Source organism: Pelmatolapia mariae, linkage group LG14 (genome assembly GCF_036321145.2).
Source record: "Pelmatolapia mariae isolate MD_Pm_ZW linkage group LG14, Pm_UMD_F_2, whole genome shotgun sequence".
Taxonomy (NCBI): Eukaryota; Metazoa; Chordata; class Actinopteri; order Cichliformes; family Cichlidae; genus Pelmatolapia; species Pelmatolapia mariae.
Window position 1 is genome coordinate 20,182,501 of NC_086239.1, and position 27,781 is coordinate 20,210,281.

General features: G+C 40.8%; 1 protein-coding gene across 4 annotated transcripts; it reads right to left on the reverse strand.

Moving 5' to 3' along the window:
• Positions 1–1,239: 1,239 nt before the first annotated feature.
• Positions 1,240–25,460, reverse strand: septin4b (septin 4b). 4 transcript variants are annotated; one of them, XM_063494351.1, is made up of 13 exons: positions 11,240–11,345; positions 9,977–10,111; positions 8,798–9,133; positions 8,332–8,428; positions 8,149–8,235; positions 7,941–8,064; positions 7,698–7,832; positions 6,107–6,224; positions 5,863–5,964; positions 4,597–4,693; positions 4,285–4,447; positions 3,849–3,948; positions 1,240–1,414 (listed from the first exon to the last, which is right to left on the reverse strand). In XM_063494351.1, the coding sequence occupies exons 2-13, from the start codon at positions 10,079–10,081 to the stop codon at positions 1,346–1,348; spliced, it is 1,533 nt and encodes a 510-aa protein (XP_063350421.1). In that variant the 5' UTR covers positions 10,082–10,111; positions 11,240–11,345; the 3' UTR covers positions 1,240–1,345. The 4 variants fall into 4 exon arrangements, with proteins under 4 accessions (XP_063350421.1, XP_063350420.1, XP_063350423.1 ...); XM_063494350.1 differs by lacking the exon at positions 1,240–1,414 and having other exon boundaries at positions 1,954–3,948; XM_063494353.2 differs by lacking the exons at positions 1,240–1,414; positions 8,798–9,133; positions 9,977–10,111; positions 11,240–11,345 and adding an exon at positions 25,364–25,460 and having other exon boundaries at positions 1,954–3,948.
• Between the last annotated feature and the right edge of the window lie 2,321 nt (positions 25,461–27,781).

A 27,781-nucleotide genomic window follows, 5' to 3' on the forward strand; every position in this document is an offset into this window, starting at 1 on the left:
AAATTAAAAAAAAATGTCAAGAGACTAATGTTCACTCATTGTTTTTGATCATTACTCATGGGTTGTAATGGTGTTGCTAAGTTATTGCAAAAATAAAAAATTCACACTTTTGAAGACCAATCCAAAAAAAAAAAAAAAAAAATATTGGGATCATTAAATTTATCATTGGTTGTAAGATAAATGTAAAGGTTAGTACTCATCCAACGTAGGAGCTCCCTTTAAGTGAGAAGATAATTATAACAAATAAATATATATATATATATATATATATATATATATATATAAAAAAATATATTAAAAAAAAAGACACTATTGTCACCCCCAACAGCTGGTCAGTTTATGATCATCAAACAGATCTGCAATCTGAGTAATCTTCACAAAACTCATGCAAAAATAAAAATCACTGCATGACCTTTAATGCAACCCTGCCCTTTGACGCTCATCTCATGCAAATCTAGGGTCTTGTATTTTTCAACAACCTTTTGTGACTTTGCTACTTTTGGGAATTCTCCACGCGGTTTTTAAAGACTTCTCTGCCAGGTTTAAAGATACATCGCATCTCGAATGTTGACAATGACAATCAGTGAGTTTGCTTGTGAGTTAACACCGGCCAACTCTGTGACGTCAGGCATCAGATGTGACAACTATAATTGTGAACATGCAGACACTGATCAAACCAAATGAACAAAAATCTAAACAACCCTTAAACCAAATTAACCAACAGGAACCTCCATCATCCACATAGTCGAGCAGTGTAACATTAAATACAGCATGTAAAAAACAAAAACAGTAGGAAAAAAAGGTGTAATATAGAAAATTATATTATTACAGTATATATATATATATATATGTATGTATATGTGTGTGTGTCTGTTGACCTGTAAAGATTTTTAAAAAATAAACCAGAAAAAACACCCAGAAAAGTGTAAGCTTTGATGTAAACTTGTAAAAACAACCCTGTGATCATGTGGCTAAATAAAAAGCTCTGATATGTGAATTAACCTCCAACCTTTCATTCATTCATTCAAGCGAACATCACGAGAGCCGTTTTAAACAGCAGACAGGGAGAGTTGGGTGTTTCTCAGCGGTGCTGCCGTAAATGTCAGAGATTTTGGAGAGGATAAAGGGAGTCGCTAAGCTGCAAACGTCTTACCACCTCCTCGCCGGGTCCTTGATCCACGTATAACATGCTGCTGATGAGGCTGAGAGGTGGCTTGGGATGTCAATATCCAAGAGTGGAATAAAGGTTTGTTTGGGGTGGAGTGGGGAGTTTTTCTTTTCTTTTTTTAAAATTAAATCCCAGTGAGAGCAACACATGTATACAGTGTGACTGGGTTCTTGTTTCTCAATAGCCGTCCTTCTGAGTGATCATATGATCCTGGATCCTCTGCAGCATCTCCTGCATCCGCCGCAGCTGGGAGAAGAGAGCAGAGAGAAGAGACGGGTGTTAGTGTGATACGTTTGAATGCGACGCATCCACTTTCATAGCAGTGTGAAGTCTAAGGGGGATTTCATGTAAGCTATTCATTTACGCACGGCTGCACAGGCAACAAATCAATAAACGCCCGGGAGATGGGCCTGTTCTCCCCAAACCACGTGACATGTGCTGAATGGCAGCAGGGAAACAAGGGCTCCCTCCATCTGCTGCTTCACTCTGGACTACAGAGTATCTGTTATCACAGAAGCAGCACTTTAGGATATTAAAATCACTAATATCAGTCAGATACTCAATCACCTAATCATGTTGAGTGAGTTCCCCCTCCCCTATCAGATTTGTTGGAAATAAGCAGGTAACACAGGTGTTATACAGCTCCTGTTCACCTGGAGATGTTTGTCCAGCTGCTGCTGTGTGTGGGTTGGCTATAACACCCGTGGGCAAAGATGTATATTGAGCTAATATGGTGTTACTGCATTGCTTCATGTTGATCAGACAGAAAATGTAAAATAAACAAATGAGGGAAAAAATAAGACTCTTTATTTAATGAAATAAATAGATTTTGCACGGTCTGGTGTTGCAGAGGGAAGGGACTGGTATTGACATAGCTTATTTAACTCATTATGATTGCAGGACAACATTAAAACCATATACAGCCATCTATTCCTGAGACTCAAAACAGTCATTAACAGGGCAGCAGTCTAGCATCTACAAACCCAAAATAAAAAGGAATCTATAAGGAAGGTTTCTTTTCACAACAGTAATATTTATAACTAAACTTTGCAAAAAAAAGTAAGGAAATTTGTGTTCGCCTGATTATTTCTGTGTTGCAACGATGCTGCTTGGTAATAAATCTTACACTGAGGGAATGCCTGTTTATTTCCTGTTAAATGGTGCCACAAGTGTAATGAAAATACATTTGTGGGTTGAGCAGCAGATTTAAGCATGTGGGTTATGTGCATTAAAAACATTCTCTACCACAGAGATGATTAATTCTGCTATTGACTCTTGTTTTGAGCTTCTGACACCATGACTGCCCTTCACCATCAGGCCCCTTTGCACCAGTGTCTGCAACATGTGCAGTGGGACCTAAACATGTGGAGGACCGTTATGTCCAGATTGTTGCTCTGAGGGGGTAACAGCATTTGCGAGGGTTGGCATCTCCCTCACAGGAAAAACAAGGCTTGTCATCACTGCAGGCAATGTCAATGCAGAGAGATTTCGAGATGAGATTCTGCAGCCAGTGGCCATCTCTCTACAATCTGGGACTGAACTCTATTCTCTAAGATGACAATCCCCCCCACCCCCACAGAGAAGGGTTTATCAGAGACTACCTCCAGATTTTGGGAGTGGAGAGGATGAAATGGCCCACCTGCCGTCCTGACCTCACCCCTGATCCCAAAAACCTGTAAGTGGCATGTTTGCGGGATCAGCTTGGGCCACAATGACCAACATAACATTGGCTGATTTGGAACAAATGCTGATTGAAGAACAGGATGCCATCCCAAACTAGTGTGTGACCAAACTGGAGACTAGCATGAGGAGGAGGGCGCCAGGTCGTTGGGGTTGTATTAAACAATTAAATTACCAGTATGTTTTGTTTCTTCAGACTTAAATAATCTAATCCATTAAAATACACCAACCAAGAGTCAATATCATAGCTGTTTGGCATTGGCAGGGAAGATTCGTCAAGTTTTTCATGGGCTCAACTCTGCTGCTTGACTGACAAATGCATAAGATATAAGAATACAAAATTTATTGCCTAGAAGCATTGTTACAACAAAGAAGTAATCAACCAAACACAAATTTCCCTACTTTTTTTTGCTGCTTTACTTCCACTAAGCATCACAGTATTGCACAGTATGTAGCCCTTTAAATACCCACTAACACCAGTTTTTTTCTGTCAGTCTTAACACTTTCCCATCATTATCCTTCCCACCTTCTCTGACCTGCCATGCACAGATGTTATGAACTGAGGTGCAGGAACACATGTTATATTCAGCTTTTCTTTCTTTAATCCTGAGAAGGTTAATCTTGAAACTCTGGATGATGGCGTGGTTATAAACATCCTGGTGCTTCCAGTGAGTGTAAGTGGCAATCTCTTTTCCTAGTCACAGTTTAAAGCTCCAAAAGGCTACAGGTTTACTCTATAATTAAACCAGTTCCTGTTTATGAGACTGTTTTCTTGTGAGTTTCACAAAACGTGATCTGACTGCACTTAAAAAAAAAAACGTGTTTTTGGGTAAACACATCATCTGTGAGCTAAAGATACTCAGAGAGCTTCATCGCCTTTGTGATCTGAGTGCCTCTCTGGGCTGGGCTGAGGGTCTGAGTGCTCGTGGTGATCAAAATTGTGGGCAGAGTCATGCTCGTGGTCGTGATGCGACTCCAGTTCGTGGTTGGCGTGCCGTACCTCCTCATCTTTCTCTCTGATTAGCTTTTCCGTCTCGGTCTCGGCCACTCCGGGCACCGCTGGGATGGGGAAGTCTGTGCCGCTCTCCCGGGTTAGCTTACTGCAGAGAGACACGTGTTTTGGAAAAACGCTTCAGTGAGCAAGTTCACAGAGTTTACTACAAAGTGACAACACAGACCAATGTAAATAAGCCTGTGATGTCTAATCAGCTGCCGACAAACATTGTTAAGACGCTACACCAGACACGTCAGAGCAAACCCATCAAATACCTCAAGAATATATGAAGGTCACACATTTTTTTTTAATCACAGTCTCCTTCTCAAAACAACAATATTCTAACATTGTTATAATTCATATCTTCATCTTGATTTTTCTTGTGCCATATTTCTTTAATCTCACTAAAACTTATTTCTCCCATCCTTCAGCGTGAGCATACTTGCGGTTGCGCTCCTTGACGACCATGCGGGTCATGCTCTGGATGCACTGAGCTCTGTAGTTCTCGTAGTGAGTCTCTCGGGTCACGTCCTTGAGATCTTGCATGTGCGTGCGAACAAGCATGTTCCTCAGCTTCACGAAATCGCAGTGTGCTGGGTTTTCCACTGCAGACCACAGAGTGAGGATCAACTACACACTCAATACTTATACACGTTCACTGTCGACTTTTGTAATGGTACATCTATACAGAAAGCATTTTAGTATGTATGATTTTGAGGTCTTTGTTTAGGGGAACATGTGAGGTCAAGGTTACCTTCTACAATACCCCAGGGGTACAGACGGCCTCGCACCCTCTTCCCTTTGGCCTCCACCACAGTGTTGCTGCCTATTACTGCAAAGGGGATGCTTTCCTAAAGGGGTCAAGATAAAGATCGTAATATTAAAAGCATGTTATGGCCATAAAGATCACATCTGGCTGGGCAGGGTGTGAACACATCTGTATTAAAAACAACAAACAAACAACAGACCAGTTATATCCCTTTCCTCTTAAATGTCTTTGTCCTTTCTTGTGTAAGACCTTTTTTCCCCTTTTTAAACCTGATCTTTACTTAACAGGAGGTAGAATTCCTCATTTTAAACCTCAAAGTTATTGAATTGATTGTAATCATACTGAAATGACCGTAGCATATGTAGTCGACTGGACCATGAACTTTACAAAGCTTTGCATTAACTTTGCCTAGAGCACTGTGAGTGTATAGGGCAGTCTATAGGGCATATATAAATAAATAATATAATATATATAAGTTATTGAAATAAGCCACTATGAAAGTGCTTTGTGGAGATAAGAAAACAAAGTTTGGTTAAGCGTCACCATGAGACTCTTTATGAAGCAAAACGTTAAATCTTCTCTATGTATAATTCATCATTAATGTTTCAATTTATTTATATGTTTTTAAGATTTTCCTCATGTCACATATTTATATTGTTCAAATTTGTTACATTATTGCAATTATTGCTGTTCCTGTAAATAAACCAGTATTTAGATCTTTATCATAGTGTTAGAATGAAACGCTGTGTTGATTAAATTACACGTAGTAATAAAATTATTAAAGAAGTGTCACATGGTCAAACAAGCGCTGCAGGCCTGGCAAAACCAGCCTGTATGACACAGAAAATATATCCTATACTTACTAAAATTAAAATATATGAAATGCATCATAATTAAGAAGTAATTCTGATTTTCTTGATAGTTATTGTTTATTGACCAAAGTAAAGACCTGTGTGTTGAGCAGGGGTTTTGCTAGTAGTGATAACTTTTGCTTACCGACTGTGTGCTTAGTACCACCTTACAATACGGGAAGTGTAGAGGAGGCTGATTCATCAACACTTAAATCCACCAGGTCTGACTATATAGTCTGTTCATTCATTTTAATGTCAATTCTTATTAATATTAAATTTGTTTGCAGCACAATTTGTTTTGAATGACAATGATTTGTCTTGACTCTGCTTTCAGCTGAGTTTAGTGTACTAAACACAAATACTTGGATGGAGAAAAGAAAGAAAGGAGATCACTGATCACCTTCAGCTCATGGTCTTGTTGCTTGAAATCTTCATCTTCATCAGAGTCGCAGTCGGGGAATTGGTATATCTTTATACCGTACTGCTCAATCTCCTCTCTGATCTGCAAAGACAAAAAAAGAAAAACAGTGGAAAAACATGTCTGATGTCAAAGTGTGAATAACGTCCTCTGTGAGGATACAAGTAAAACACTCTGCGGTGTATTCACAGATTGATTCGTGGGATGAAACATGCAGTCGCCTTGCCTTAATTTTCTTTTTCTTCACTTCACCAGGGGTGAGTGTGTCTGCTTTGGCCAAGACTGGGACAATGTTGACCTTCTCATGGAGAGCCTTCATAAATTCCACATCCAGAGGTCGGAGGCTGGAAGAGGCAAAACATACCAAGAAAGGATAATGAGACACTTATTATTTATCAGTATTTTTTTTTAGATAGGATAGTGTAGAGTAGACAAGAGAGTGGGCATTTTCGAAAAAGGTGAGTCACCTGAAAGCAGGCCACTGCAATAAGGACTACAGCTTTCAGCGCATGAGGAACACAAACTTTATTTTAGGGGTTCTCTGAGTTTTTATGGCCGGGTCAGTGTTTGTAGAATGATGGTTTGTGCACGTTTATCGCTAACCATTAGTGAGGCTGGAGTTACATTCCTGGGCAAAAAGTTATCAATCAGTGTCAGGAAGGTTTAGTTTGCTAATGATGACTAATTGAAGAAAAATACTTCCCGAGTCACATTCTGGGCTGCCCTATCATGGTTTAACATAAACTGTGGCTGAATGAAATATACAAGCCATGCGCTTTTTCCACGTTGCCGTCACAGGCCACAGAAAACTTCAAAAAGGGCCACCACTGATGATTTACTGTTAGACAAGTTTAAACTGGGGTTGATAATCATTAACTGTTAGATAATTTTGTGCCAATAAACTCCATTTAGATTTGAAAGTGTTTCATAAATGCTGATGAATTGCTGGCAATCAGGATCAGGCAACAACAGATTTACCTGGCGATCCACATCTAGATTTCTCCACTCTAAGCTTTCCTGCATCACTGTGAAACAGTGAAGTCTTATCTGTAGTTCAAAATTAAAGGAAGTAGGGGTCCTAGTTTATCTCAGAGATTTAGCATGTGACCACATGCCATACAGCTGAAATGCATCAGTCTGGGTTGGAGTCCTTCCCCTCCTCTCTCTCCTTTTCCCCCCATCTAATGCTGCACTATCAAATGACGGCAAAAATGTACAACCCCCCTCCCCCCCAAAAAAACTTGAAGCATAAGATGATGTCTCTGGCTGCATGGCACACTGGCCGACCAATCACTGGCAGCAGACATTTGCTCACCAATAGAGGGAGCCGTTTCTCCATGGCTGTCACGCTGAAAATGCTCTGCAGCATTACTTGAATTTTATGGTATTCTGGCTCCTTGATGAACACAGATCTGGATGTGCACAAATGTGCTGAGAGTTACCACAACAGCACACAGCACAAACAATTGATTAGTGTGAAATCACTGCATCAGATGTAAAGTTATCCAAGGGCAGCTGAGAGCTGCTTTATCTCTGAGAAAGATGCTGGGCATCAACAATTTAAGAGGCTGAACACACTGTGAGTAAACACCAATCCACTAGATTTGTGTGGAAGATATCACGTGTGCGCTCAGGACAATGGCTGCGATAAACATGTGATCAGAGATCATGAGGAAAAGTGTAGTTAATGGTCCCATTATCATTTCTGAACATTGCACGTGATAATGTGCTGCAGCAGAAACAACGTAATCTTCCATATTTTTAGAAGTAATAATAAAGAGGACGAGCAGGCTAGGTTAACTGCAGCTTTGTCATACCCGTGACCGAAGGGTGAGATGAAATAGAGGCAGCAGTGTACGCGGTTGTCCTGGATGTTCTTGCGATTGAGGCCACTCTCATCCCTGAAGTACTGCTCGAACTGCTGGTCGATGTAGTCAGCCACTGACTTCCAGCTAAAGCAGAAACACACAGGGGCGTTCAGTCTCTGAGGCAAAGTGTAACAGCTGACCGTGTAACTCAGATTCACTCAGGGTTATCTGATGCGTTAAAGATGTCTGTACCATTCAGTGTTGTTCACAGCGTCCCCAAACCCAGGGGTATCCACAATGGTGAGTTTCAATTTGACACCTTTCTCCTCTATATCCACCGTGTGTTTGGTGATTTCTACCGTTTGTGTGATTCTCTCTAGGATAGAAAAAAAGAAGTAAACAGCCCTCAGCCATTACACAATGTAGTACAGCAAATTTTAAAACAAATAATCACACGCACCTTCTGCATTGAGCAGCTTCCTATCTTTGTACAGATCTGTGAGAAACAGACTGTTGACCAGGGTGGACTTTCCCAGGCCAGATTCACCTTCAAACAAAGAACAACAAAGAAGAAAAGACCGTCTTTTTAAAACAAACACGGTCTTAAGATCAAATAGCAGCTAATGCTAAAACGAGGATTTACCTGCTACCATGAGCGTGAAGTCAAATCCTTTCTTGACAGACTTGCGGTGCACCTGGTTTGGCAGCGTTGCGAAACCCACATACTCCTTGTCCTGGTCCTACAAATGCACAAAAAGATAAAAATGGAATAAGGAAACAGAGGCTGTGTACACCATGGTTTCTTTTTTCAAACCTGATATCGGCTTTTTGAAATATTTTGGCATTGTTGTCCCATTTGCAGTATTTCGACGGCAATAACGGCAACAGCACAAAACCAAAAAAATAAAAACCAAACAAAACAACAACAACAAAAAGAACCCCCCAAAAAAGCAATATGCCCAAATAAAAAGGCAGACTTGCAACCATGGAAAATTCCAATGTATTAATTTTAGACTATAAAACATGGTATGAAGTGTATCAGCATGTTACAGCACACGGGCTGTGCTGACCCCTCTTTGGGGCTTCCTGACCGTGGCGCCTTGTATTACCTCGCTACTGTCGTATGGGTCAAATCGAACCCAGGGGCTCTTTGGCCTGGAGGGACTGACGGGGGACGGCAAGTCAAACTCCACGCTTCGGCTTTGTGGCAAACCGGAGTCTGAACCCGAATCTGACTGGGCCCTGCCGGCCACGGGGGGCCGCAAATATGACGGGGTGTGGGGGCGGTCATTGCCCTCGGCCTGCCTGTCCGCATCATGAGCCTCGGGGTCATGATGGTGGTGGTGATGGTGGTGATGCTTGTGATGGTGGAGACCGTGCCCACCATGATGCTGAGGGTCCTGCATAATGTTTTCCACTTCTGAGTCATCTGAATGGCTTGAGGGCTGGAGAGAAGCGAAGGTCGTGGGGGGGCGGGAGGGATGACGAGGCAAACAGGAAAAAAAAAAAAATACGGTGGAGGGAAAAGAGGAATGGTAGAGCACCAATGTAGAGGGGGAGGTATGGAGATCCAGAGGGTAGAAAGTTTTAGAAAATCAACTTAAAATTTTATGGTGAGGAATTTAAGACACAGCAACAAAGAGATCTTTCATATCTGACAACTCAAAACTGTTAGTGTACCCAGCTTAAGGCCAGTGGGTAACACATGACATTTCTAAATGAATGTGGATGGGCCTTTAACTATTCATTGGAAACAGGATACATGTTAGGGACTTTACAGCTGGTGGATCACCTTCTATTATAAATGAAGAGAAGTCATGTTAGAGCTGAACACTGCAACCGAGTTGTTTTATGAAACTAACAATGAATGAACTCCAATACTGTGTTTATATTTACTCTCCTTTAAGAGTGATCGGTAATATTAAAGACAAGGACTGTTTTAGACATCAGGTATTTTACTCTTCATTAAAAATGCAAACTTTAAAAGTGTAAATTTTCTGTAATAGGACACGCAGTTATGGACTCTAGTTACAGTTACTAAAGTCTCCCTGATAGATAAATAATGGAGTGGAATTCAGCAAGCAACACGGCAACTCAAATTCAGCTGTGAGCACACACTGTGACACAGTTTTAAATTTAAATTTAGACCCTAAAGAGATAAATTCATGTCTAATCCTTTGCTTAAGCGCATAGAAACTACAGACTTTGATGGCAGAAATCAGCTGAAGATGTAAGTAACAGAAAAAAATTAATATATTTGGAGGGGGGAGGGGGGGCATCACCGATACCTCTTCATGGTGATCATGATCATGGTGTCTGCTCTGATTAGGGGAAGCTGGACAGGAGTCTTGTTCATCTGATGAAGAGGAATGCTCATGGTCACTGTCCTCCATTGCAACTGGGGCCAAAGCGCACTCTGTGATCTTGAATCCGAAGGGCGCATGCGTGTGGTGAGGTTTATCGGGGAAAAGAACAACAGGGAGGTTGAAGAAGAGGATGGAGAAGGGCCAACAAAGAGCCTCGCAGATCCACGCATGAACCACAAGGAGGACATGAGGAGTACAGGTAAGATGGATAAAGACGAGGAAGAAGACGACAAAAAAATTAAAAAAGCTAATGAATAAAAGAACATACCATTTACAGCAGAAATGGTATGATTACAAAGATGAGACCAGATGTATGTAATAATATAACAAGGGACTGAATATTAGATATATGCTATAAATTAATATGCGTCTGTATACATTTGATTGCAAAATCAAAAGGATATATAGGATGAGCTAAATAGGGGCAGGAATTAATAAGCATTTGCTTCCTCATTATTATTTTTTTTTCCCCAAACAGGAAATGGTCAATATTTTCAACATGATGTCTTTCTTTGATATCATGTTCATTCATTTTTTTATATGTATTAACTCTTGTTATGTGTTTCGAAATAAAGATTTGATACAGATTCAGGCTATGTTCACTCCTCTTGTTCTGGTGCCATTTTCCTATTCATGCTCCCAGCTACAGTTACTATTGCAAAAGCTAACTACAAGTTTGACAGCAAGTAACTTCTGTGCCAATTTCTTTCCAGTTTAATTTTGATAAAAAAGCTTAGCATGTAATCTTTTTGGTGTTTCCACATGGTTAGGTGCTCCACCTGTGACCTACAGCTCTAATTTGATTGGGATTTAGAGCTTAAGGGCAGAGGAAACAGTGATAGTTTCACCGATTGGGAAATCGGTGACCTGCTTTCCTGATGCACAACCAAAGCCCTAAGATCAATGTCCAGCATGGTGGGTTCTGTGTCCTACATAAAATAAAGTGTCAATCACCAACATTTTGCTTTGGATTACAAATCCACAGAAGTGCATCAAACAGACTCCCACTACTTTTTTTTTTTTTTGCTTAAATATGAAAAAAGCTTCAAAGCGACTTTTAGGTGTATCATCTGGAATATCACACTAAAACAACTCAAGTGACTACAGGAATAAAAATCAAAGAACAAACTAATTATCAAACATATTCTCAGTAAAGTGGATAAAAGCACGTTCACCCGTTCTCACCTCCTTTCTTTCGATGCCTCACCTGTGTCTAAAACCCTCTTCCTTTTACTTCTTTGTAAACTGCTCCTCGTACAAAGTCCAGCAGGAATTGGAAAGCAAAAAGCAGCGGCTCCAGCATTTATACAACTCCACACTAGAGGACACGGCGCCCTTCAGCTCCATTGAGCTGGTCGGCACCCCGGGGAGCTGATCAGTGGCATTGATGAGTTGCACGTCAGCGCTCACAGGCAACACCAACCCAGACATAGACTACATCCATCAAATCTACTTAACTTTGGGGCTGCACAGCTCCATGTCTTGCACAATTATACACAAACTGTGAGTTTGACATCTTCTGCTGTTTCACCGTTTTGCCTGACAATTCACATTGACACCAACAAACAGCCTAATCTGATGAGTTGAACCTGATAACAAAGCAAAAAGATAAGGAAACACTGATAGCAGCATTAGAGCAGAAAACATGATGCTACTTTGTCACTGTGTTGTACAGTGTGTGGACTGATGTTATAACATGAAGACAAATATTGTGCATATTTTGCAGGGCCCATTCTTAACCTTTGCCACTCACAGCTAATGTCTGTACTCCATAAGCCTACAATGCCAGTTCCTGTGACAATAAAATATGTCAAGAGCAGACGTATCTTCACAAAAGACTTACAGAAACTGCTCAGGGTTTGCAGTGTGACATCAAATTCAATTCTAATAACGATCGGTTCAGCCAGAGAGGATCTGAGGCCAAATTTCCTCTCATTCTGTTTGGGAGCTCGAGTACTAAAGGAGGTGACTAAAGTCAGATATTTAGGTTACATCATCAGGAACAATCACTGTGATGATAATTAGAGCCTGACTGCTATTGATACCAAAACCAATCTCCACATTTGGTGCTTTAAAAACAGGATAAACTCATATACTGATGTGCAATGCTGATATACTACCCCAAATGTGTATATTGTACAGCTGGTGTTAAAATCGGTCCTAGTGGTGTATTTAGACTAAAACTAAAATGAAAAAGAATAATGACTTTAACTAAAAGCCCTACAAGAAGCTGTCTAGAGAAAAGGCTCTGCAGAGGACCATCACCATCTGACTGTCAGCCTGGCTATCGCTGACCATGTGAGTCGTCTACTTAGAGGTAGGACTGTAGAACTATACAACATCCACAGACACACATATACTCTGTACATATTCAAAGAGACATCAGGGCCTCAAATGCTCTTCTTTTTTTCCCTTAAAAATTTCAGAATGCAGAAAATGACTGACTTAAAGAACAGCTTGGAATAAAGAGTATCACAAAGGTAACCACCAAATGTTTCCACCAGATCACACGAGGTGAAGCCGAGCTGCTTACTGCCTCATTATAAACATAACTGCCGGCAATGCTGATGAATTCACTAATTAAGCTAACAAATGAATTAATTATAAACTATTTATCTGCCAAGGCACTTGTCTTCACGTACCACATTAAGCATTTAGGAGAACTCCTCATTTATAAGCAAATTTATGCAGCAACTTGCTCCCACTTTCAAACTCTGCAGTTTGCATCGTCTTTACAGGAGACATCATCGTGTCTGGGAATCACACAGTTATTGTACACATTTCCTATTCCTTTTCTGTTGTATGCACATATTTCAGAAACTTAAATGTTACCTTTTTGTGTAGTGTGTCTGTGTCTTCATTCCTTTCTACTTTTGTAGCATTCCTGAAGTTGACCCCAACTTCAGAGTTTGGTTACAGATTTCTTCTTTAAGCCAAACATACTCTCAGTTTACTCCATCTTTAAAAGCAGCCGCGATAGGAGGCATTACTGTATGCAGGTAGGGGATTTGTCTTCCTCTAAGCACTAAAGCAGCTTTGTACAGCAAACTGATGAGGTTCAAACAGGTTCAAATTCTTCCTCTCACACCAAAGCAGCCATCAGGCCATTGCTCCGCTGTGTTCTCGGCCCTGATATTTAAGAATTTAGAGCCGAAAAGGTCTTAAGAAAGGAATGCCACAGGAAATTGTGTTTTTTTTTCTCTTCATTTTTTTAATATACCTAAGGAAACATTAATTTTCTCTTTTAGTCAGCTGGAAGAAAAAACAGCAGATTAACACAGCTCAGACTACAAGTCAAGAACAATTACAACTATTCTGTGTTCCTAGTATGCATAAAGTAGGAAAAGGGATACTGGGGAATTATTAAGGCAGAGTTCAACATAGGCGAGACATTTAGGTTGATTTTACTGGAGTTTCATTTTCCACATGCAAACATTTCCACTAACTTTCAAAAACCATTCAAGTATCTCCTGACACATTGATCTTGGGCTTAAATGTATTCCCACTAAAATGCACTTCAGCGTAACTTGCTCAGCGCCATCTTTCCAATTCAGTCCAGGTGGAAAGCAAAGCCCATAAACCTGCACTTTAATGGTTACTGTGAACAGGCTGAACAATTCAAATATGAGCAAATGTTCTGAGATCAGCAAAAGCTCCCTTTAACATGACTTACCATCATATATTTCTTAAAGTTGGCTTCTCCAAGCCAAAAGAAAGGCAATTTCCAGTCCCGAGCCAATAGAAAATGAAAGTCAGGCTATTGTGTGTCATGCAGATAAATCAATATGCTAATGAAACACATGATTGACTAGGGATAGAAAGATTAGTGCTGCTCTCATGAGCAATACAAACACAGAAAAGCCATACAACTTACACAGCTCTAGATTTAAAGTTTAGAAAGAGACTCCAACAAAAGTTTAAAAAAGAAAAAGAAAAAAAAAATCCCCCAATCTTGTGTAAGATTTACAGAAGTGTCCCCCTGATCCCGATTTCTCCAATATTAACTGATGACGTGAAAACAATCTTCTTTAACTAGAATGAAACCTGATGGGCTTTGACATCTATGTCACATTTTTCCATTTTGGTACCACACAGTCTCCCACTGGAATGAGTCTCCACTGAGACCTGAACCAATTATAATTTCCATAACTGGCTCAGGGTGAGTTCATCGAGAAAATAAGCAACCAATCGCTAGAGAATCCACGCAGAGTTTGACGAGAGATAAAACAGAACAGATAAACTGCCAACTGGGTGAAACCATGGTGTAGCTGGTTCTGATCCAAAGTGGTACCATGAGGATCGGAAGCACAAAACCCCAGCTGGAAATCAGGAACACCAATGCCCAAGAAGTAGTGCCAAACAGGCCTTCATAACACAACAGTCCATATGGCTTTTGAGACTTCCTCACATTATTCAAAAATGCTTTAAAGACTTCCTCACATTACTCAAAAACATTAATCTACATTTGCTACATAGCAAAACAAAGGAGGGAGGGAAAATTAATCACTGGTATGTGGACACAAACATTTTGCCTCTGGAACGGACATATTTTACTTTGTCAACAGCTGCGTCTTTGTCATTTCCTGCAACACTGATAAAAATGCACTTATGATGTTCGCCTGAAACGTCCTGTTTGCCGTGTGAAATTAGTAAGAAGTGGGGTTAAAGTAACAATTTTAGCTCTTTGTTGCATATACAGTCCACAAAGATGGATTCAATAATCTTAATGATATTTAATAAGCAGTCTAAGAGGCAAGTGGTAGGTTTCTGCACAGCTACTGAGATGAATAATACTAGCCTTTGAAGTTCTTTCCAGTCCTTTATCAAGAAGACCACTGTTGGAAAAACAACCTCTCAAGTATGTGTGGCATTTATTACGATGGGAGTAAAATCTTTATGCTAAGCAGTGCAGTCCCTGAGAAACAATTGGAGGACATGAAACCTAGCCAAACACAAACAAGTTGTGCGGCTGACTGTGCTGCTTTGTTACTTTTGGATCAAGATGGTGGGTTTGGCTGGCACAGCGCTGATGGACGGTGATATGTTGCATTAAATGCTGCTCTCAGGGGAAAAGCCCTCTTCAAATGTACGACATGGGAAATGCAATCAGAAGCTGCCAAAAGTCATAAAGAAGCCGTGCAGTGTGTTGTTATTCACCGTCCGTGATGAAAGCACATTTCAGCTCGGTAGGAAATGCAGTTGACAGAGTCGTATATAATCCAGCTACAATAATTACTGCACTATTATTCACTTCATGCTAAATCACTTTTGCTTGACATGAGGTGCCATGGTTGGCACGAATTCTCTCTCTACTGTATGCTGGTAGACAGAGAATTATTATTAGTATTTCATACACACTGTGTTGATATTATGCTCCTCCTAGATTTTAGTGTTTCCACAATTCAATACAAGACACTATTTATATAGCACCAACTCACAACAAAAGTCACCTCAAGGTGCTTTACGCTGTCAGATAAAAGAAAAAACCCAACAATAAGACAAACACTTTGAGCAACCACTTGACAACAGTGGGGAGGAAGAACTCCCTCTTAACAGGAAAAAAAAATCTCTGAGAGAACCAGATTCTGGGAGGGGTAGCCATCTATTCTGATGAGTTGGGGTGGAGAAAAAGAGTAGACAGAAAAGGAAAGAATAGAGAGCTATTACAGACAAACAAACTATGTGAGAGAGTAGAAAAAATTAATGACAAACAGCAGTAAAACAAGAGAGTGGAGTGGGTCGCCTACCAATCGGAATCAGTGAATTGCCTCCCCAGCTACTATCCCATGTGAGAGTATCCTTGAGTAGTGCGAGTTCGAATGTTCAATACAGCACATGCATGAATGCTTGTTTGATTGGGCAAATGAGGCTTATAGTCAGGGGTGCACATAAGTGGTCCACGGGTGCGCATTTGCTGTCAAAATAAAAGACGCGCACCAGATAAGAAGTTGCAACGCACGTTTGCGTGCATATAAAAGGCACTGTTTTTGTCCGCTAGAGTGGGATTTTCACGGCATATTCTGCACCACATCTCTGTGCTTTCATCATTTGTTTGAAGCCAGCTCACCTCCTGCAACCACTTTTCCGAGAATATGCGCTTCTTTTGCGGTTCGGACTCCTTCTGACATTTCTTTGGAGGTGGAGGAACACCAAAGTAATTGCTTAAAGGAGCTTGCTTCTTCGACATCTTTAAGAGTTCTAAAAAAAATGTCTGTCCTTCTCCAGAAAATCCTATGTACGTAAACGCGTGTTGCAACTTTTTATCTGGTGCGCGTCTTTTATTTTGACAGCGAATGTGCACCTGCGGACCACTTATGTGCACCCCTGACTATAGTAAAGAGTTCTTGGAGTTCAGCTGCAGCAGAAAAGCTGAACATAAGTACCACAACATTTCACATGTTAGAGTGGAGAAGAAGTGCTCACTGCCATCATGGGAAGTTCCATCCACTGCCTAGGCCTTAATAGTTGTTATCACAAGAAGTGATCCACTAGTCGCACATTGCTTGTCACTGACACCTCAGTTACCTAGGTGACCCTGTGTGGTTTCCTTTGCTCTTACTGGTAGTTGCTTCAATTTATAGCCCTGAAGTTGCAAGTGGTGATTTCACCCATCATCGCTTCAATGTCACTGACTTTCTACAGGGGTGTCTAAAAGGGGAGAGATTCAATCGTCACTTTTCAGCTGACAGTTTATCACTAGTGGACGTTCCAGGGTCAGGTTACCTAGGTAACCCTGGGTATTTACTACCCAGTAATATCAATCACCAGTATTCTTCTTTTTTACTGTCAATTGTTTCAATTGCTCGCCTTGAGCTTCCTGTGTGAATGACCCTTTGAGAGCTATGGGATATCTCTGGATTATATGATACGGTCCTAACCATTAGTGTTATCAAAAAGAAAATTTAAAGTCTAACATTAAAAATAGAGAGTGTCTGTCTCCAAAAGCCAAACTGGGAGAGAGACAGTTGAAGGCTGTGTCTCCCAGTCTACTTTTAGAAACTCTAGGAACAACAAATAAGCCTGCAGTGTGAGAGTGAAGTGCTCTACTGGGATTTATATTCAGTGAAAAGCAGCCAGTACGAGAAAACTATTACCTCTATTTTGGATGAGCTGAAGGCTTTTCAGGGAGCTTTTAACTGTTCATTAGGTAATAATGAATTAAAATACTACTGCCTAGAAGTAACAAACTTGTGGACTAGCTTTTCAGCATCACTCAGGAGACAGGATGTTTATAGTTTTAGCAGTATTGTGCAGATAAAAGGAGGCAGTCATAGACATTTGCTTAAGGTGCCGGTTGAAGGAGATATCCTCGTCAAACGACTCCAAGAAAAATTAGATGTCATGAATATAAAAGCTGCATTTATACTAATAAAGCATGATTACAAATGCTTTCACAGCATTAACAACACTGTGTGTATTCCTCTTTACAATCTTAATGTTGTGGAATAGAGAGGCTGAATCCCAGTAAGGTTTCCCCTTGTGATGAGGCCAGTAGCAGGTGGTGAAGGGAGCCATGTGTGCCGTGTGAATGCTGTGGTTGTTTGGATAGTTATAGCGGCGCTCTGTGTGAAGCTGGCTCAGTTCAGAGAGAGAGAGAGAGACAGAAATAGTCCAACTCACCACACTCTCCCACAGCTATAGAGCCCATACAAATATTCACATGACCACAAATATTCACTACTACACAAAAAAAAATTATGTTTTTATCATTTCCTACTCCAAGTCAAAAGAATACAAAAAGATAGCAGCACCCTAATCAGGTGCTTCCTCTTCCTCAAATGTATTTCTGTCACAGTAAAGCACCAGGAAAGGACGTCTTCCTCCATCTGAGACTCGCTTACAAACACACTCAGTGCATTAAGCCATCATATCTGATCAATGCATGTGTCAATCAGGGTTAGCGTTTTAACTTCTTAGAGATGTGCACAAAGGAAAAGCAAAAACCAAACAGATACTCCCAGCAGCTTAGCATAAAACCACCATTAGCTGAGAAAAAGAACAAGCCTGGTCACATGCATTCATGTGAACGGTCCAGCTCCCACGTGGTTTCATGAGGATAATCTGAATGCGGCCAAATTCAAACACATGTACAGGGAGAACCTGCAACCACATGTAGGAAACTCAAAAGAAAAAACAAAATACCAAGAGTGAGTCACAAGCAGCTGCTAAATGCAGGGTCAGCAAGAAGAAAAGCAGCAAACACATACCTCTCCATCACTGTTTGCTTCTGAATTTGCTGCCATATTATATCTTCAGTACCAGTGGTATTCCTTGAGGCTCACAGCTTAAATTGCACAGAAACCAGTGAAGAGACGTCACTTAGCTTCTGGGCCCCCACTCGCGTTACATAAGTGCATTAACTTTCCCTGCAATCAAGTGGCATTCAAAGTTCCTCCTGCACATGTCCAACATCTTTATCAAACAGGTAAACCTTCGATCTCTGCCTTCTCTGCATCTGGAGCTTTTTCCAGAGCTCCACCCAGCTCTCCCCTTTCTGACCAATCTGCAGCTGTTATGCAGATGAGCAGCAGCAATGGAGCCTGTGTGTGCGCGCACCTCTGTCCTGCCTTGAGAAGAAGCACTTGTTCTGCAGGGAGACCAAAGACACTGGCCCTGCAAGCCTTGCAACAAGCAACTCATGCCCTCATTCCTAAAGCCACAACATGCGTGAGGTTAACACATAATACACACACACACACACATGAAATATCTGTCGCCAACAGAAAACATGTGAGAAATAATTCTGTGAATAATTCAAACTATCACTGGGAGAATCTGGTTTTGCAAGAACCTGGGATGAAGCATCAGAAGATAACAGCACTGTGCAGTTAAACTCTTACAATGGGCTTTACATCCAGTCCAGACCTCCCAGCTGGCAGTACCAGGACCAGAGCGGCACGAGGAGAAAGAGAGAGTAAGTGTGTCCATGAGGGGGAGGAGAGGTAGTGTGTGGCCTACATGCTACAAATAATCTTTTTTTATCTAATACACACTTCGTCTCCCCCCCGCCCCCACACACACACTCTTACTTAAGTGGACCACAGCTCAAAGCTTTTCCATTAATCTCAGAGATTCCCTGTGTTTTGCACAGTCTTACAATACTCACTTATTCTTAAAGGATTTTGTGATTACCATGTTGGGTTCTGAACAAGGGTGAATGAACTCATAAGTGTTCTGTGTTTTTTTTTTAAAATTTAAAACATAAAGCTAAAATCCAGTTGATTAAAAAAAAACAACCAAAAAAAACAAAAAAACAAAACAAAACAAAACAAAAAAAACACACAATATGATGGTGATTGTGTGATCTAACAGCATGTGACAGTAACGAAACATAACAAAAAAAGAAAAATATAAAAGCTCAGCTTGCGTCCGGGCTGAGATCTAATCTTCAGCTTTTTAGGGGAGAACAAAAACAGGAGCAGAATTCAGCTGAGAGTTCATTTTCTGCCTATGGGAGGAAGAGCTAAACGTAACACGATCCCAATCTTAATAGCTTTTGATGCAAGTGTGCCAACTTATACAGCCGTAATAACTACCATAAGCAGAAGCAACGCAAATAGAATCAGGTCAACAGACGTGCCAGTCTAAGAAACCACACAGTAGGCAAATCTCACTTAAACATCCATTAAATGTGACACATGCTCAGGACTGGCCTGGATGAGAAACACAGGCTTATAGACAGGAGATATTACTTCCTGTAAGGAAAGATAGTGTCTGGGGAGACGACTGCTGCCTTGCTTTAATCCTCACTGGCTGCATCACATCATGAGGGTGATTATCGTGGACTGTCTGAAAGGGCTGACTGTGCCCAAGGGACCGACAGCTTTAGATAGAGTGCAAACACATGCACATGCACGTACCTGTATGATGGACTACACACACACACACATGCTTGAGTCAAACAGTAGAGTCTACAGTGCTGTGAGGATCACACTGTCCCTCATAATTAAAATGTCTCTGTGTACATGTTTACACTGCAGGGTCGTTGGCTTGGGGCCAGCAGGGCTGGAATGAGTTTCTTGATAAAACTCTATTTGGTCCAGTAAGCTACACCATATTTTATTATCTCAAAATGTCAAAGACAGAGCCAATGCATTAGTCTGTTCAACAAATTATCATCTCTATGACTTTGTGTTGCATGTATGTGCTGAATTTCTCTCACAAAGAGGACGCAGTGTGGGACGGTGGAGGGAGAGCAGTGCCACCTGCTGCTCATGACTGGAAACGGCTTGATAGGAGTTAATGGGTGTCACGGATGGTACTGTAAGTGTAGTATGTGCATGGGTCATGGGGCTTTTCCACAGCAGAAATTGTGACTTTCAAAAGCAGGGAAGGCACCGAGGTTAAAAAGGTCTATTCAAAGTACCAGAGGCATTTAAATAAAGTAGATTAACCAAATAAAGCCAGCTGTGAGGCATGGAAAGAGGTTTTTTTTGGTTTTAATAGAAAATATAATGGAATTAAAAACAAAAAACTTAAAAACAGGCACGTAATATCAAAATGAGCAGTCTTTCAGCAGGTCATCTCATGGCCAAACGTCAGAAAGTCCCAAAAAAGCAAACTGCATGCTCGTGCTCATGAACGCAGACTGTTGTTTGTTAGCGGGGACCTAGCTGTCATACACTCCCTGGACAGGTTGCAATCTGTTGCAGGACTAACACACAGAGACAGACAACCATTCACGCTCATGATAATTCATGGCATATTTTAAAATATCGCAATAAAAATGACAGGAATAATCCAGGTATGACCAACTGTGGTCTTTTTCATAAGCGGTGACATGATTCATGATACCACCGACCTGCAAACGTTGACTTTTTTTTGTCTATTAAAACAAGAAAATATATACATTTCATCGCCATGGACACAAATCAGTGCACACTTGAGTGGACAGATGAAAATGATGAGAATAATGAAATACTGTTGCCAAGAAACACAAATCAGTGGATTAAAAGACTGTGTAGCAGCTTCATTTAATGGTATTTGGGCAAGATTTTGTAAACATATACTGCACAAACGAGCCCCGAACTTGAGACAAACAGTCCTGCCTTTGGCTGTAGCAGAGTACTTCGTGCATGCAAAGCAAGGAAAGAATGGAAACCTGTGTTTTTAGACACAGACAGGAAACATGCAGCACAAAACTTGGAACTTGATATAGAAGTTCGCCTGAGCTTCCCTAAAAGAAACTGGATAAAAAGCCCTAACACGCAATACACTCTGACACCCTTTGAAGCAGATATCCAGCATCTATGCAGGAACATAAATATTGTTCCACAACAGGCATCAACAAGGAAATGCTAGATTTGCTGAACTTAGACTTCCTACACTTCCTCCTCCATTCAGTTAAGGATCTTTATCTGACACAGAGACATTCCTGTTGGAAAAGAGCTAAAGCATTTTTCTCACTTTGTTTTTTTCACCCCCCTTTAAAAGAGGCAAGGTGCAACAAAGGCTCATGAAGGGGGGAGGGAGGTGGAGATTTCTCTTGGGTGACATTACAGGAATTCCATTGTTACATTCAATCTAAATCGCAGCATTCATCTGAAGGGTTACACCACTTCGGGATGGACTCAGCCGGCATCTCTGCTCACTCACAGCAGCTCGGCCTGCAGAGAGCGTGATTTCCAGCTGGTGCAAAATCTGTCTCAGGATCAAGATGTCTCAATATCTCAGTTTTATTCTTTTCCCCCATTTCGCTTTTTTCCCGGGAGAGAGCTACGAAACAACTGCACAAAGAACCAGAGGGAGGAAAACAGCATTAAATAAGAGCAATTACAGTCATATAAAATGTAGTCTCAATTGCAGGGTATTTGACCAGGTCTGTTTGTAATCTTTTCTAACAGCTTGAAGAGACTGAACTGCATCATTACCATCAGTGTAGATGCTACAGTATAATGTAATCTGGTTAAATGGAGAAAGAATCGGTACAAATATCAAGCAGATTTACAGCTTATCAAAATTAGCTACATACAAAAAGGCTAAAGCTACACTTCACTTCAAAGAACAACAAAAGGGCCTGCTTTCCCCTCAACTGAGTAATTATACTTTTTTTTTTAACTACCTTTGGCAGAAAACTGTACATTTTAATGAGCTGCACTGTTTATTCTTAGTATTATTTCAAATGAGGGTATGGAAAGGAGAAGTCGCAATGCAAACTGCATGACTTGAGTCCAGTGTGTTGTTTATTTCAACTGGTGTGGAGAAAAACACCTGTGAAATAAAAGGCGGCAATAAACAAAAACAAACAAACAAAAAAGGGCAAACATCTGCCGGGTGGTGAACTCTGTGTGCCCTGGAGAAAGGAAGCTGGTGGGTTTGTTGTGCGGCCTCGCTTGTGCTACACTGAATTCCAGCCCGTCTAGCTCCCACATTACACGAACACAAAAACCACCTTGTGTGATTTTTGGCTCCTGCTGGGTCTTATCACAACGCTACCGGAGTCTGGAGTCGGAGCCGCAGATCTGCTGAAACACTGTTGGCATTGTGTCTAGGACAGATTCAATAAGAGAAATTGCATCAGTGTCTGGACTGGGTTCCCAGCCTTCCCAAAGGTGGAAATCAAATGGAAACACCAAGTAGCTTAACTATTCCCAGATTCATTACTTTTTTAGTAGAAACCCTGGAGCAGTCAGCGCTGGAGGTTGACTATTCATTACATCATGTGCAGTATGAATAAAACAGTTAAGAGACTGAAGTGTAACTGTGCACTACAGGCAAAATGCTTTCCCAGGAAATAATCTGTGGTTCACTTTAACAGCTTGCTCTTTTACTGCTAAGTTAAATTACGCTTATAGTTTGTAGAATTTGAGGTTGTTTTCCCAAAGTTTTGTTGAAAGTCAAAACGTATAACTCAAACCAGCAGCCACTGGTGGATAGTAAACACCGAGGTAGGAGTCCCAAGAAAGTAAAGTGTAATTGATTTGAAACAATCATTTGCTTTAACTGACCTTTATGAAGATACATTACTGTGGAAAAGTCTCAGGCCACAGGTCAAATGGTCTTGAGCAATAGTTCTGCAGACTTTCTGAAATTCTTAACATTTTACTTTGAACGCTGACTGCACTTTAACTAATTTTCAGTCCGGTCCTTGTACCTGACCCTTTTCAGAGGATCAAAGGAAATGTTGTTCCCACATGCAAAGATCCAATTTGAAATGTGTAACTTTAGACACTTTGTTACTAGCAGCCTGTCACACAATCACATATGAAATAAATGGGAACACGTTATCAAAATCTCGAACGATAGCACAGTTTGCCTGGCATAAAATAGTATTTTTGCACCAACAAGGTGATTCCCAAAGAGTTATTAGCCAAAACCTTTGCACATCTGCTGAGACATGCTATGTTTAAAAAAAAAAAAAAAAAAAAAAAAAAAGGAAACTAGACAGCTGTCTAGAACAGATGAACAGAAAAATGATCCATCAGCTGTTCAGCAAGGCCTCATCCGAAATGAACTTGGTGGAAATATGGAAATATGGCTATCAAGAACTCATTCATAAGGAATTGAAACAGACAGAAAAAGCTAAGGTTTGCCAAATTCCAGAAGAAGAGGGCCTTAAAAATCAGTGACAACAAGTCTGATGGAGTCACGAATCCAAATGTTTTTGTTCAAATTGTTTTCAATAGGTACAGACGAGGTCAGGAAAGAGTTACATCTGTAAAACATGGTGGAGGCTCTGTTATGGTTTCGAGCTGCATTTCAGTCACTGGTGTTGGGAATCTTGTCAGAATTGATGAAATTATGAATGCTGAAACATGCATGCATACATACATGTATACATGCAGTTATATACTATGGTCTAAGGTCTGCCATTAGGGAATTTATGGTGAGCTGACTAGTAAAAGTTTGTTGGTCAGCAAATAACGATATTGCAAAAAACTTTCAAACTATGGTGCCAATGTCACAAATTCAGCTTTGCAGCAGTACAGTCCTCATACATTCATTACACATTTATTCACACCAACACTATACAGAACCACAGTGCTTTGTTCAAGTGAGAAAACTTTTAAAAGTGTTATCAAGCAGACGCAATCTGGGTATGTGAGAGAATCAAAGAAAGCACTACTTTAGAAACCCTATCCTGGAAATATCCTTTGGTTTGTAGACCTTTTTGGACTTACTCAGGAGATAAATATACTATAACTTAATTTTTTTAAATCTCAAAATAGAGCAGCTTATGGCGCTCAATAGTGCAAAGTTACCTTGATTTTCTTCCCAGCTGTTCTGAGCTTCCTGAGGTCTTCTCCCTGCTGACTGAGCTGTTTATCTTATACAGCAAAGATCGTTATGCTCCTATAACAGGACTGATTGACAAGCAGAACCTGTGATTGATACTCCAGACACTCCACATGAGGCATGATAGGATTAAGAAGCTTCCAGCATATAAAGCAGCTCATCTCTGTTCTGTGATTGATCTTTAAAGTTTTAAGATAAAAATTACCTCCTCATTCAAGCTAAAAGCTGTTATAAAACTGCAGAGTCATGCTGGAAATCACAGTGGTTACGTCTGAGCTTCGCCTTTAAAACAGCCAATCAGATGGAACTGATTTCTAATCATCTAAGGAGTCTAATAAGCAGTGTATCTGTAAAAACAGATTTGTTTAGACAAGGTCAGAATAACAGTAAGATAAGATGATTTCTGCTGATTTGCACTATGAACTCACATGTGTGTCAGTCCACAACTTGTACCCTCACCAGATGGCATCGGTGGCTCGGGTGGTGCCCGACTTGCCTGGGCTCCAACATGAACTACACATAATTGTCCCCTTCCTCCTTCTCTTTCCATCTGTTCTCATTCTCACGGATGTAATCCGCTTCTCTAATCTTGATGCCCAAACACACCAAGAACCACAAAAAACACGCAAACCTCAACACGAACGGGTCAACTTGCCAACTGACTCATCTGTGACGCCAGAGATGGAGCTCAAACATACGTTGTGCTGACTAACGAGCATTCAAACCTTCACAGGAAACTCACACTCCACTGGCACGTACTTTTTTAACCTCTTGTTTACAGATGTCAGTCTTGTCAGCAGCACGGCTGCCAGCCAGGAGCACAGAGAGGAAAAGAGAACTACTGTACGTCCATGTGACCTCAGTATCAACACTACAGTGAACACATCAATCTGAAGACATGCACATTATTAAAAGCACAGTTCTCACAGTAAAAGCTCCTGTCTGGGTTCAGAGGACACTGTCAATGTCAACAACAGATTACCAAGAGCTCTGAGACAGAGGGGATGTGCTGTCTAACGGAGCTTATTTCACTTCTCATCACAATGCAGATGACGGATGACACGCTACACTTACCATTCTGCAGATGGCCAAGTCGTGCGCGCACACACATAAAACGGATCCAGCAGAGAACAGCGATCGGCCACGAGTGGCTCCAGAACCTGCACGTACAAACCTTTTTTGCCTCCAGTTTCTGCAGAGCTACACAGTCTTAGAGCCAGACATTATTAACGTGAGGGTGCACACAGACGCATGCCGTACCACGGGCTTGGCTGTCGGTGACAATGCAAAACGAGCAGCAGCAGTGGGACAGATCTGCTGTGAGTGTGAGTGTCCGGCAGAAAGAAAACACAGTGGGAGCTGGGTTAAAAAACACCAGTCTGCAAAGCATTAAACATTAAGAGCTTTTGATGTAAGTGTGTTGGACATTCATTTAACCCACATGTTCCATTTCAGGTGCAGGATGGAGAGGTTGCATGTGGCATGCAGACATAACCAACTAGATTTTTAACATGTTTCAGTAGCCTGCAGTGTCTGCTTTTCTTTTTGTGACCAAGATGTAAAATATGATTACATATACAGGATGTTCTTACTGTGTTAGGTGATCATTATTAAATAACTAATACAATTATTAATAATAAACACAACAAATAACAAACCACTTATCATATTTCTCCTGTCTAATATTTGATCCCCATATTAAACATGGCTAAAGTTAAAAAAAAAACAACAACATCAGTGTACATTCAAATAATCCCTGCAAGTTAAGGTTGAGGCTTCAGATTGCTTCAAACACCAGGTTTCAGACAGATTTTTTTATTCTCTTGGCTCTGAATGATGTCATAGAGAGGGGATTTTGCTAATATGGCACTTCTGTTAATATTCAGTCCTTCTGTTTGTGGAAGGCAGCCAATGAAAGAAAGTTAGCTTAACAGAGGAGGAACTAAATGGCTTGTTTCAGACAAATAATGAACTGATGGGCTGCACCAAGGCCCAGTATAACAAAGAAGAATTATTTTGAACTGTGGATCATGCAAAGCTACTTTAGCAGACTCAAACAATGTAAATATGGAGTTGGAGATGAGCATAACAGGTCCACTTTATGTACTGAGGTGCAGAGAATTCAGAGCTTTTGCCTCTAATTTGTTTATTATTGGCACCTGGTGCTCAGGGCAGTGTGTTTGGGCCCATTCAAAATGGCATGATGAGACTTATTTAGGGTGTAGCCTGCTCCTTCACTTACACAAAATCATGGCTTGGCCCATAATCTGGTTTTTCTTTAGCAGGAAAAAAAAGGATTACTATACATTTTACTTGTTCCTGAATGAGCTAATGATTTAATGGTTGAACAACAATACTATATTGTGGGCACTTGTGTGTTGTGATTTTTGTCTTGGTTTCAGAATTGTTACAGTTCTAATGAGCACAGTAGTTCATTAGGGCTCATAGGATGAGTTAAACAGACTGATGTTGCTGTGTCAATGTTACCCTTCTGTCTTGGACACTGGACTTGTGGGTAAAGCAGAGTGATGTGAGAGGCCATATTTTCATTTCTACAAACTCAGCATTGCTTAAATATTCGATGAATATTTCCCAGAGCTTTACTGTTCAATTATCTATGAAGCACTAAAACAGCACACCAACTGCAGAAGAGCACTGCTTAGGCTTTCTGGAGAGTGCTGCACCATTCTTGCACACTGAAGGTCGTGTGGCACATGGTGTATGTCACAAGTGCTCACACCTAAAACAAATGAGGTGTCAAAAGGAAATGGCACAAACTCAGCAACACCCTGCCGGGTATCAGTGTGAAGTTTAACGAAGAACTCGCGTCCAACATATTTAAATGAATAATATCATTGTGATAATGATATGTTGGTGTGTCGACTTTTGAATTAAACTGCAGCATTTAAAAACTAAAGGGCACATCCACTCTCTGAAACAAGCTGAACAAAGATTTTAACAGCAGGCGAGTCTGCTGTGGTCACAGCTGGAGCTGTGTGTTTCAGATGACCACATTAAGGTTATGGTCACTGATAAACTGACTGGTTCTTACATAGCAGATTTCTGCTAGTTGAGCACCTAAAGAGCTTTCTTACTACAAGTATCATTCCGCCAGTCATGCACACACTCAGAGCTTTTATCTATACCTAAGTGCTTTGAAACATTCACAAACTCACACTCTGATTAATGCATCAGTACCTCGCCCAAGGATACTTGGGATTACTGGAGGAGTCAGGGATCAATTATCAGGGATTATCTAACACAAAGTGTTTAGAGCAGTCTGGAGCCTGAGCTTTAGGTTAACAGGGATTGCTTATACATAGGATAACCTCGGTATTTGAAACCTTTGGCATGAACACTTTGATTTGAACAGATGTGGTAAGACAAGAGTTTTATATTAGGATTGCTGCAGATGTGAAAACACTTGAGCCATAAACGTCAAGCAGGAGTTTGACATATATTACGAGCTTCTTGCCTGCCAATCATAATTCA